The 12,850-nt window shown below is 43.2% G+C and overlaps 1 protein-coding gene across 1 annotated transcript in view; it reads left to right on the top strand.

Annotated features, from left to right (window-relative positions):
• Positions 1-12,850, top strand: part of LOC311000293 (voltage-gated inwardly rectifying potassium channel KCNH7-like) — a gene marked incomplete at both ends in the record, with an annotated part of 73,447 nt that overhangs the window by 16,625 nt on the left and 43,972 nt on the right. Inside the window, one exon of the mRNA XM_083990971.1 lies at positions 7,990-8,145. Coding sequence (XP_083847097.1) covers positions 7,990-8,145 — 156 coding nt within the window. The remainder of the gene's footprint in view (positions 1-7,989; positions 8,146-12,850) is intronic.

Genomic DNA, 12,850 nt, shown 5'->3' with positions numbered 1-12,850 from the left:
CACCGTAACCCCTCCAGCAGCGTAGCACCAACCAACAGCTCCCTGCTGCAGGAGGCTCAGCTCACATCAGTGTCACTCACATTACACACACATGCACTCACTCACCTAATGACACACACACACGGTGTCTGTGAGGCCGGGGAAACAAGCACAGGCTGCAATTTAAAATGATTTTGACTGCAAATGAGTGCTATCAGGATTCCCATATGCCACTCACACACAATCACTGTCACACACAACCAGTCAGCAGCTGTTAAACTGCTACGTGTGTGTGTGTGGAGAGGTCTGATTGAATTTTAGAAATGCTGTTGAGTCGTTTTTATTGTGTCTCCTCACTGTGGCCTGTACTGTACGGGCGATTGTACGCAAGGACGAGTCAGTGATTGGCGGGCATTGGTGTGGATGCTTCCAGCTGATTGGCTGTCCAAAATACCTTCCAAATAATAGGGAATTACTGTGAAGAAGATGATGCAGCTGAGATTCAAGAGCAGAGAGAACCACATCTGGATCCGCCATTGTTGTTGTGAGTTTGGTATTTTAGCCTTTTGTCCTTTTTGAAGTTATTGGAAAGTGCTGGACGAGGAGAGAGACAGAGAGAGAAAAAGCTCAGATGGATCCATTGAGTATGTCCGTGGTCCGTGGTCTGCACTTCCACCGTGAACGAGCGCATGTCGAGCTCCACTGTCTTAATTATTGATAGTGGAAATAGAATCTAATGAAATTTCCAGCATCTTGAAACTAAAACTCCTCTCACTGTGCTGCCTATGTTCAAACACACACACACACACATTCAGCAATCCCTGTTGTTCAATTATTGAAGTTTCCTCGTCGTGTGGGGGCAAAATGTACTTGTTAACAACGTAACAAAGAAATCTGGTGTGTGATGGAGGTGGTTGCCCGCCGTGTGCAGAGTCCTGTCCTCTCTGTCCAACACTGTGATGTGGCCTGGATTCACTAAATAAAAAGCAGCAGTCGGTGGTGGAAAGTAACTCAGTTGTCAGCAGGATTATGTAAAACGATGCACTGAACCAATTTGTACCAAAGTTAGCGGAGTGATGGGGCCAGAGAACAGATCCTGGATCTGAAGACTGGTATGTGCAGCTGTATGTACAGTGTTGTTATGGATTAGGGCCGACCAGTTCATCTTATTTTCATGGTCTTCACGATATCAACATGTGTAATGGAGGTCCGCCGGTTTAGTCACAGTTATGAGGTACCAATAAGGAGAAGTGACAGCGTGTGGCGGTTAGCGGTACTGAAGTTAAACTCACTCACCCATAAAAGACGTGCTAATCCACTTGCCAAGCGGTCATTGACCTCTTGGCGAAAAGGCTAGCGTCCCCGGGTTCGAAACCCACTCAGGGCAGGCCAGAACAACATCGGTCACACATGCACGATAAAAACGTTGCAAAAAGTTGTCTGAAATGTGATGAGTATGTTTTATTTACAGGCACCATGCCTTCAGTTCATTCGCGCTAATACACCATCGATGCCACGCATCCACGCGGCATCGATTGTCATATTTATTCTGACACGACTTCTCCTGTTTAGCCAACTTATAATGTTTGGAGTTTGCTTATTTATCGTAAGTGACAAAACAGTGTCGTCGCACATCGGACATTTTGCTGATATCGTGCAGGCCTATTATGAATTAAACCCCCACCCCCCTTTAATTCTCTTCCTATACCAATGAACCATCACCTAAAAATGGCATTACTGGTGGTGTCGTCATAAAGAAGATAATTCAGGGTTACCACTGTGTATTTAATACTGTAAATAACAAGGGTTACGATCCACGATGGAGTCAGAGTGGTACAATTGTTTCTATACTGTCTTGTTTAGACAGATGTGCATTTCCAGATCATGTCAAAACTATTTAATTCAACACATCTGGACTCAAATGAAGGTGTAGAACCATCCCAGAGATGAATAAAAGAAACTTATGAGAACTTGTGTTCACGTGATATGTTCAGTTTTTCTTTTTTAATGAGATTAAAGAGAGATTAAATGAGATTAATAAAATTGATAAGAAAAAAAAAGAATTTATCTTATTATTGAAAGAGCCGAAGTTGAAAGCTTTTACCTGAACCTCAGAAACAAATCTGTCATCACGGTGATGATGAATGAAATGAAAGTGAGAGGAAAGTGCGAGAGGAGTCAGTGCATCACCTGAGCCACAGAGGAGTGCTGAGCTCTGATAGAGTGTAATTAATATAACGTTAAGGAAATGAATGGGAGGTGGCAGGAGGCTGAAGGGAGCAGGGTAGTGTTTTCATAAGGGGGGGGTGTATATTGGATAGCTCTCTTTAATGAAGACGCGGCTCTGTGGGAGCAGTTGGTCCGTGGTGTGTCATGTGCAACATGAGGCCGTCCTCATCTGAACCTCGGTCCAACACCTCAAGGTCGAACACAGAGAGAGTTACCGTAGTTACATCGCCTTCATTAATGTTTCTTATGCAAATGATCGACTTTTGTCTCGGCCTGTGTTTTTTTTTTCTTTCTTTTTGGGATGTGCTGCTACATTCATCCATCTGCCTGCGCGGATAATTGTGTTTATTCCATGACTAATGTGTTTGGTTTGGATGAGTCGACTGGCGTGGAGGTGACTTTGTGTTTGAAGAAGACCCTGCCCCCCCCTCCTTGTGCAAAAGACGTGAACAATAACACACAGCTTTGGTGTGGAAACATTAAAGAGCCCTCCGCCCCCCCTTTTAACACGCTGCGATCTGGCATATTCTGTGTACGCGCTGGATGCCATACTGCGCCGTCATCCTGCCGAGCCATCTGTGTAGCAACAGATTACCAGGTAGTCCTGTTAATCCAGGTGGGCTGTGAGGAAATGAAGCCGAGTGGAAAATGTTTAAAAGGATAAGACCCGCGTTTCCACTCTGGCTTAAGGCTGGTGGCTTGACTTTGACACAGCACACGCACTGCAACAATGTGCTATACTGTAGCAGCAGCGCATAAACATCCTGTTTGTACACGGACGGAGTGACATTTAGCAACTTTCACCTCGGCAAAGTTTCAGATTCTTCGCCGTTTTCTTCCCAAACTGCAAGTCAGCGCCTCCTTCCTCTCTCTGCCACCCTCAGAGACCAGAAGAGAACAGATTGTTTCTCTTCTTCTGTTTTAGTCCAACCAGGCATGACTGTAGATTTGAGTCAGGGGAGGAGGAGGAGGAGGAGGAGGAGGAGGAGGAGGAGGAGGAGATTGCTGAGTCATGCTATTTTACGATCCTCCTTTTTAAAAGAAAAAAAGTGAAGTGATGGTTTGTTTTTCCTAAATGTCTGACTAACGGAGACGAGCTCTGGCACCTGATGTATCACATTAACTATGTTTGTCTGTGCAGCTCCTGTATAAATATTCAGGTCAGAGACTTAAGTTGTTTTAGTGCCTTTCAAAGGTGCGTTCGCTCATTACACTGCAGCGTGTAAACCAGCTCCATCGCCTGCTTATTAGATTTAGTTGGACAGAGAACATTCTGCTAATTAATGCTGCCGGCAGGCTGTGTGTTTGTGCGTTTCTATGTGTGTGTGTGTGTGTGTGAGAGAGAGAGAGAGAGAGCCAGAATCCGTCTTTGGCTGCTTCAGAGATCTGTGAACCTCATTAGTGTGTGTGTGTGTGTGTGAGTGTGCATGGCTGTCTTTCTCAATGCCAGTGTGCGACTGAGAAATGTAAATGTTATTTCTGTTTGCATGGCTGTGTTTGTGTGTTTGTATGTGTGTGTGTGTGTGTGTGTGTGTGTGTGTGTGTGTGTGTGTGTGTGTGTGTGTGTGTGTGTGTGTGTGTGTCTTTGACCCTCTGCTGAGGCTGGATATGCAGGCAGACAGGCAGAAATTTGCATCAGCATCAGCAGCCGCAGCAGCAGCACCGGGATCTGTTTGATCTGTCCACTTCTAACACGTCAGGTGGCCTTCCTGCAGAGGAGCCGGCCGCTCTGTCATTTCTCAGGGAGGGACGAAGAGAGAGGGAGAAAACAAGAGAGCCAGGAGGAGAGAGAGAGAGAGAGAGAGAGCGCAGAGGGAGGGAAAGACAGACAAGGACATGGAGGAGAAAAATAGTGAGTGAGAAGAAGTGAGTGATGATGGGGGAAAGAAGATGAATGATATTAACAAGTAGCTTTTAACTCTGAGTCAGCTTCATTCTGCTGCGCCTCGTCACACTTCATGTACAGTTTGTCTTTGAAGATTTACACGGTGTGAGTCTGATCTCTGTTCTGGAGTTGGTTTGCAAAAGAAGAGAGTGGGCTCACAATAGATATCATACAGTATAATCTGATATTAGTGAATATTAGGCCAAGAGGAAGCCAGATAAGGAAGAGGATGAGAGCAGGATGCAGCTCACCCGACCTCAGATGAAGAATCACTTTTCTCTTCTGTGTTGAACCCACAGATCAATGACTGTAATAGTGTGACAGAGGCCGTCTGTAGTCTGACGTACAAACACACACCGAGCACAATAACCTCCCATTCATCCCCATAAACAGTCCTTCCAGAAAAATTGATCGTTGCGGGCAAAAATCCTTGATTATGCTGCATGTTTTCTTAAAAAAGGCAATGGAATATGCAACATATTTATGCAATTTTATGTGAATTTGCAAAAATCAGACCTTACTAAACACGTCACTCAAACTTACAAAACGTTGATGAGTCAAACAAGTTCTGTAGCTTTACAAAAAGAAAACGCTACAACTTCTGTAAAAATGAATAAATTAAACAATAAAATACAATGTGTGCTTCCTGTTTTACACAGGTAGCTATTTGCTGATTTGCAGACTTCATCATGTTTTCTTCGCGGGGTTTGCAACATTTTTCAACTTTCTGCGAAGATACGTATATGTGACATTTTTGCTACGAAAATGTGGGTATTATGAAATCATGCAAGCCCTGCATATTCCGTGCACATCATCCACTCTCTCTACCCACACAACATGTGAATGAATTTTTTTTATTTTTATCGGTCTCTATGGGTCTGTTTTGTGTGACCCTATCGTGTCCTTCACACACACACATACGCACGCACACGCAGAAACAACCAGCCTCCTCTCATTCTTCTACAGCCTAAACAAGCCCGACCATTATGCTTTCTAGAACATAATACTTAGCTCCTATGAATTATAAATGCCTATGGATTCCAAGTGGTTTATTTTTAGAGTACACACACACACACACACACACACACTGAGGGCTCTACAGAGCTGGGTATGTCCCCTCCGGAGGCCCTGCTGTAACATGCATGTGGACCTTCTGTACTACGCTACGCACAGTTTATTTCTCTAAATGATAAATGTGAATGTGATGGGAGGAGGTAGGCTACATTATGGGCTGTCAAACTCGTTATACTATATCTCAAGTAGAATAAAAGCAGAATAACTTATAAATAAATAGTCTAAATGTTTCCCTTTGTTTCAGTGCAGAAGAACAAGTTTCATTATTAAGATGTTTTCCGCAACATGAGTATGTAACTTTCACACATGGCAAATTCTATATCTTTAGAAGAGATTGTGTTGCATGTGTGTATGTGTGTATGTGTGTGCGTGCTGCAGGGTAAATGACCTCTGATGTAGTTACACACTCGCTGCAGTTGCGATGTTTTACCTCTGTATATCCTACAAAGTTAACAAACTTTGGAAAGGAAAAGTACAGTTTGGAAATGAAATGTTCCCACTTTGCTGTCGAGCTCTCCTCTGGAGCAGCTCGCTTGTTTCCATGGAGACAGACACATTTGTATTTTCATGTGTATTTTTAAAACAAGGGGCTCGATGCTCGATGAGATAAAAAAAAGTCTGTTTTTTTTCTACCAAAATGTAAGTTGGAGCTGGTTAATTTCTCATTTTCTCTCTTTTTAAATCCTCAGTTGTGACATTCAAGGCCGTGTCGGCTCCACTCTGAATCCTACGGAGCTACCACACCTTCAAACAATAAAACAACAACACATGAGCAAGGCCACTCCTGCAGGACGGACTTCTTTTGCATACTGTTACTGAAGGCAGAGGAGGCGTGACACTGCTTCACCCCCTCCTCCTCCTCCTTCCTTACTCCCTCTGACTGAAATTAATGGCTCCATCCACTCGTGGTGACACTGATGTACTATTAGGGGCAGCGTACTGCTTAGCCCAGTGGAATCAGGGCTCCCCGATACATAAATCAAACCCCAGTGCGGTGAAGCATTTGCTTTTTTATTTTTGCGTCACAATAAGAATTGAGAGCGAAACGACGAGCATCCTGCCATTGTTCTGTTTCTGTGTGTGGCAGCTTTCTGTATATATATATATATATACTATGTGTGTGTGTATGCATCAGAATTTCAGTTTCTAATGTGTGTTTATGCAGCGAGTGTGTCTGTGTGTCTCTCAGTGTTTCGCCCAGAAAAGAAACGCCGTAGGCCGGGTGCCTGCTGGGCGAGCTATAAATAGCCCGGTGGTGACAGCAGGACTTTACAGCCTAATGTGAGGGCTGAGCATCTTCCGCCTTCATTATTTAAAAACTTAATATACGTTTCATTTTCTCCACGAGTAATCCCGGTCCTATAGCCTCTGCACAGCTCATTTAGCCAACGCTGCCAAGGTGTGATGTCACTGCTTCGTCCTAAACTCATCAATACAGTCAGAGTGAACCTTATCTACTGCCATGAGACTTATATTTGCAGCTGCTATAAACAGTGCAGCGCCTCTTCTCCTCTGTTAACTCCTTGTCTGCTGTTTGATAAATGAGGGACATTTAGACCCAACTAGTGTTGCATTAATTTACCTCCCACCGCGTAACCGAAAGCGACTCTAATAATTGATTGAGAGTCATTTAGAAACACTTAAGGCTGGTGTGGTGCATCTTTTTGTTTTTTAATGGAGGAATTAGAAGTTTCTAATACAAAAAAGTAATATCTTCTATATTTCTTTTTTTTGTGGGGGCGCAGTTTGCAGATATCGATCGATACATTGATGAATCCCTTAAAAAATGTGTTGATAGGTCGAAGTCTTTAGCCAATTTGCTGATAAATATATATTTTATATATTTTTTGAGCCAGTATCTCTGCGTGTCAGTCGTGGCCGACGGCTGACTCCCACAACTTTTCATTATTCTTTATATTCTGTGTGTTGGTTAAAGGGAAACTACGCAAGATTGTTTTTACCTTGAAGGCTCAGTGTGTAGTGTTGGGGTTAAACCGTGACATCGATTGCAGTGCTCACTCGCTCACCCACTCACCAACTAACTGATAACAATTTCTTTGACCGATTACTATCGTGTTTTTTTATTTATCTATTTATTTTTAACATACGTGCAGACTTAAAAAGGGGCGTAATTCCCCTTTAATTCACAGATGATGGTATATAAATGAGCTCTAGTACAGTAGTTGACTTGTTTGCAGCAGCTACTTAATCACAGCTTGTCATGATGTCCTCAGTGAATGTGATGGATGTGTTTTGATTGGTTTTTGCCAAATGGGAGCCACGCAGCACGCTCGATGTTGTGTCATCTTGCACATGGTTAAAAACAACAGTCATGGACGCACACCCCTCATTATCATGTCACTTGGCCTCAGTGATCCATGCTAATGAATCTGGGTGATACACTACACTAATGTTAGCTGGAGGTGAAGTACAGATCAGCAGGACACTGCAGGGGGATAAATGTCTGGATAAATGAAATCATTCAGCTCCACAAGCTCTTCTCTCAGTGGACCTCTCGACCTTTTCACCCTCGTCTCTCTCACACACACACAGACACACACAGTACACTCTGAGAGCTTTATCTAGAGTAAGATGTTTGAATCTCAAAGAGTGTTAATGGAAAGCTCCAGGGTCAAACTGTACTGTATCTGAAAAGCTGCCGAGCCTTTGATCGGGTTTGATCCTCTTTGTTTTGCATAGAAAAGTTATGAATTTTAAATCAGGCACACTTCTCCTCTTAAGATTGATGGGGTTTTGTGATTTCAGCGGCGTCACTTAACAAATCAGTCATTTTTTTTGTGTGTTATTTCCTCCTTGGACAGGTTCAGACTTCCTCTGCGCCACCCACATCATCCCAGTGAAGAACGAGGAGGGCGTGGTCATGATGTTCATCCTCAACTTCGATTACATCCTGGACGAAGGCAGCAGCGACTCGCTGGAGAAACTCAATCACACCTCACCTTCCAAAGCCGAGCCGCGTGAGTTTCATATGCAGTACAGTAGCCTACCATCCTCCTGACTGTGTTGGTGCATGTGGTACATGAAGCCCCACATCAGCATGTCCATGTCCTCTTGATTATGAAGCAGGTCTAAGTTCTACTGTATATTAACACTGTGATCTCCAGTTACACAATTATACATACTACAATGCACAGTGAAATGTCTTACTGTGTCTTAAAGTGTAAAATATAAGAATACAGGGGCGTAGCCATCATTTTAGAAGTGAGGGGGGCTTTTGAGTGTGAGGGGGACTTTTGAGTGATTTATCATCCTCTCACATTCAATTGCACTTCTCCTTAGCAGCTAAAGAACCACATAACCACTGTAGTTGTGAAATTGTTGTAGAATTTAACCTCAAAATCCCTTTTATGCTATCGATATTTTCTCTCAGCCAGTTATAACAGAGACACTCTAGGACTTTTAGTTATAATTGCTCCTGACCTGCTGTGAAGACCCTCCATGTCCATCCCTGCTGCTGGCCTCTGGCCCACTTTCTCCTCCCTCACCCTGCTCTTTCTATTGTATAAAGATAAAAAAAAAACACTAAGCGGATTTCTTGATTACTATAAACTTATAAATTATTTAAACAGCATTTGTATAGAAATGATTCTGTCCGTCTGCCGGTTAGGAAAGCAGGTATGGCTTCATACAATATGTAGTGAGCAGCCCAGAGGGGGCTGTGGTGTTGAATGCAGAGCTGTGGTCAATAAACAGCGCTTTCACATAATGAAATGTGTACACATCGACGCACATCGAAGTGCAGCTGCAGGAGTTTTCTGGCGAGACAGCTCCTCTTGGCATGTTGACACCGGCGTTTAGCAGACACTGATGTGTTAGCCTGCCATCATCTCAAAGGTCTGGCCCAATTATAGCTCATAGGCTGCCAGGATGGCCTGATGAACTGGCGGAGCAGTGCTGGGGGCCACTCAGCTTCCCAGAGCTGTCGGTGTAATAGTGTATAATGCCGTTCCCCAGTGGTGTTCTTGAGCATGCTTTTGATCCTTCCTCTCTCTCTCTCTCTCTCTCTCTCTCTCTCTCTCTCTCTCTCTCTCTCTCCCCCTCTCTCCATTTTTTGATGTGTGTGACATATAAAGCAGCAGAGTGGAGGAGCAGAGGTCACCTCTGGATCACTGTAATTGGATGAGGCCCTTAACACACATGTTGTCTCATGGGGTGTGTGGTGAAGAGTTGGGAGGCGTATGAGCAGGGTTGGCTCTATGTTGTGTGTTCTGTTCTTTTAAAGGGGTAGTTCAACATTTTGGCAAATTGGCCCATTGCCATAATCCCTATAGTCTTAGCAGTAGGTTCATTACCTTTATTTGTCGGTGCAAGCTATTTTTAGAACGGCGGAGCAGAGCCGTGAGCTGCTCAGAGCTACGCTACGGAGGCTAATGGGATTTCTTGGTCTCTGTCTCGTTACGTTATTATCTCATAGCGTGGTGAATGTGCAGGTCACAACTTTTTGGAGTTGTTGGATTGTGTATTTGATGAGTTTGATGCAGGAAACCAAGAAATCCCATTAGCCTCCGCAGCGTAGCTCTGAGCAGCTCGCGGCTCTGCTCCACCGTTCTAAAAACAGCTTGCACCGACAATTAAAGGTAACGAACCTACTGCTAAAACTATAGGGATTATGGTAATGGGCCAATTTGCCAAAATGTTGAACTATCCCTTTAAGGGAAATAACTGCTCAGCTGACTATGTCTCAAGGGTCCCATCTTGTGTAAAGGTACATGTCTATGTGTTTGATTATACTACTATATTTATACTAATAAGTGCTCAGTCAGTCAGAGACTGAGCCAACAGGACTTGAGTTTGCTTTGTGAGGTCTCAACAAAGACATCGCTGCTCTATATTTTTTCTTTTATCACTTGAAAAAAACAGTCAGCCAATCAGAAGAGAAGCTCAAAGCTCCCTTTGTTTGAAGAGAGGAGATGTAAAACTACATTGACAAGGTTTTTAGGTTTTTAAATCCACAAATATATCTTCTTGGCTCATGGACCAACTCTTGTAATAAAAAGCATAAAATACGGTCCCTATTATCTAATAATATCTAAAGTGGGCTCTTGCGAACCTGGCGCCTCTCTCCCTCTGCCTACACACAGCCTTTTGCCACCAGAGAGTCTGTATTTGAGTGTGTATTTCTTGGCTTCGAGTCATCTCAGCCCTCCGTCAGAGAAATCCAGAGACCTAGTCTTGCACTTTTTTTCTTTTTTAACCAGCAGATGGACAGAGGTCACAAATTATGAATAACTCTGCATAATTAAAGTGAACATCAGAGAGCAAGAAACTGGTACAGATGTAAATTTAACTCGGTGAAACCTGGAGTGCTGCGACTCTGAAGGAATACCTCCACAGTCTGGTAAAGATGGAGCCGGTGGATGATCCATGTGTTGCATTATCTGAGCTCCTTCTGGGGAATGAGCCGCGCTGCATTAGCCGCTGCTTATTGATTGCTTTTGTCGCTCAGCCACCATCCATCCATTCATTCTGAACCCGGCTACAGCTCTCCCATTGTGCTTTGATGTGGCTTTTTTTGCAGGCAATTTAATTCATAGTTTCAACTGAGGGCGCCCAGATGAGTGGGCTCGGTGGGGGGAGTGTGAAAAGTTTCACTGATTTCACAAGGAACACCAGGATATGCATCGCATTTTATATATTTTATTATGGAACTGGGATGCTCTGAGCTGAGGCTGCAGGATATTCTATCATAACTCTCCTTTATAAACATCCTGATGCTTATGCAAGTGGAAATGTGTTTTAATCAACAAGTCATGAAGGTGGAGGATTAGAAAATGACGAGAGAGGCATAATACACAGATTTAACCCGAGTGTTGATACTGAACCGTCTATCTATCACCAGCTAAAAGCAATGAGTTGTAGTTTTTGTTTTGGGCTTTATAACGAACAAACAAAAGAAAGAAAGAATGACGGCTGAGTAGAAAATTGGTGAATTATCGGTTTTGGGTGAAGTATCCTTTTAATACTTTTATTCTGCACCCCTCTAGATGTTCTGTGGATGTATTATCTTTGAAAAAAATTATAATTTTGATGAAAAAGTTGTAGCTATAACCTTTAAACTTTTGATTAATAGTCTGTGGACAACACCTGATACTTAGCCTATCTGTCTTGAGTTGATCACTAGTAATATGAAATGAAAGTGTTCAGAGTTAACATGCATTGTTGATGTTAGCATAATTGAAATGTAAACTGGTGAAGACTAAATAGAGTTCATTGTAAAGAAAAAAAGAAACTCATATTCTGTGACATTTGGCCAAACAAGCTACAAATGGGCCTGATCTGTCAGCTCATTTAGTTAATGGTGCTACATCTATTAGTGTCTGTAACCAGCAGAGAGGCTGGAAATGCTTTCCACTGTCAAACCAGGGAAAAAAAAGAAATTATAATTGCTTTAATTTTCCCCTCAAGTGATTATATATTGCGTGGCACAGTGACAGAGTTACCTGTCACTGTGCCTCCTGCTTGTTTCTCCTTCGCACCAAATTTGTGCGATGTGTTATGAGGAGAGCATGACAGCGTTTCAACCACGCAGAGGCTGAAATGTTGTTTCACAAGACACATAAAAGAAGAAGTAGTGCTGGTGTGTTTTGTCTTTAATTGCTGACAAGATTGTTGTCTCCGTTTCGATCCCAAAATGCACTAAAACAGCCGAGCTGCTATTAACTGTGGTTTGCAATCGCACTTTAGTTTTCTGAGTGTAGGGACCCAGCAGGATTACATGTGTTATTCTCTGGAGCCGGTGAGTAATAGGAGAACTGGGAGCCCAGGTAAACACTCCTTAAGGTAAAAGAGCACCTCATGCAAATCAGTGTGTAAGCACATTAACTGCACTATTGCGTTTTTGTTTTTTGAGACAAAAGGACACAGAGCCGTGTTCGTCCCCCTTTAACCAGAGGACGAAGCTTTATTGTTTCATTGTTCTCGCTCTCTTACTTTTTCCCCCTTGATGACATCTGAATCACATCACACTCACATTACAGGAAGCAGGCACATCTCGCTCCCCGGCCGCCACGGTACACGGGGATCTGAGGGGGCCCAATTAATATTCGATGCAAATATTACTACCCGGTATCATAGCAACAAGGGCCACTCTGCGTGCGTCCATTGGCTGTGAGAAGCTGCTGGTGAGTTTTTGCAGGGAAAGAATGAGAGGGTTGGAGAGGGTGAGGTGAGCGAGAGGCAACACACACACAAACACACAGCCCAGTAACAGCACTAGCCTTTTCAATACCATGACTAAATATAGATGTGTACAATGTTCTCTGCGCCACGAAATCATGACAGAATTATGAGTTAATTAAAGGATTTATGGCTTATATGTTTATATATATATATATATATATATACATATATATATAAATAAATGATTATATGTCGGCACAGGGCTCGGGGCGTGTGATTGCTCACCAGCTACCAGTCATTTTATGGTAAACTGTAATTTGAACAGTCAGGTCTGGTGTGGTGGTTTGAATGAAGCTGTCAGGAATGTGAAATGCTGTAGAGCTGCACTTGTTATAAATGTCAGTGTTGGTGCACGAGGGAGCGGCTTTTCTTCGGAGCTGCAGAGAACATGAGACTGCACACTAAACAGGGTCTGGCGGATGCATTGTGCAGACTCATTGGCATATAAAGTGGGTTTGCTGCTTAAGGAATGAAGTCATCAGG

The sequence above is a fragment of the Trachurus trachurus genome (assembly GCF_905171665.1).
Source record: "Trachurus trachurus genome assembly, chromosome: 2".
Classification (NCBI taxonomy): Eukaryota; Metazoa; Chordata; class Actinopteri; order Carangiformes; family Carangidae; genus Trachurus; species Trachurus trachurus.
This window is presented reverse-complemented; position numbering and strand designations above follow the sequence as displayed.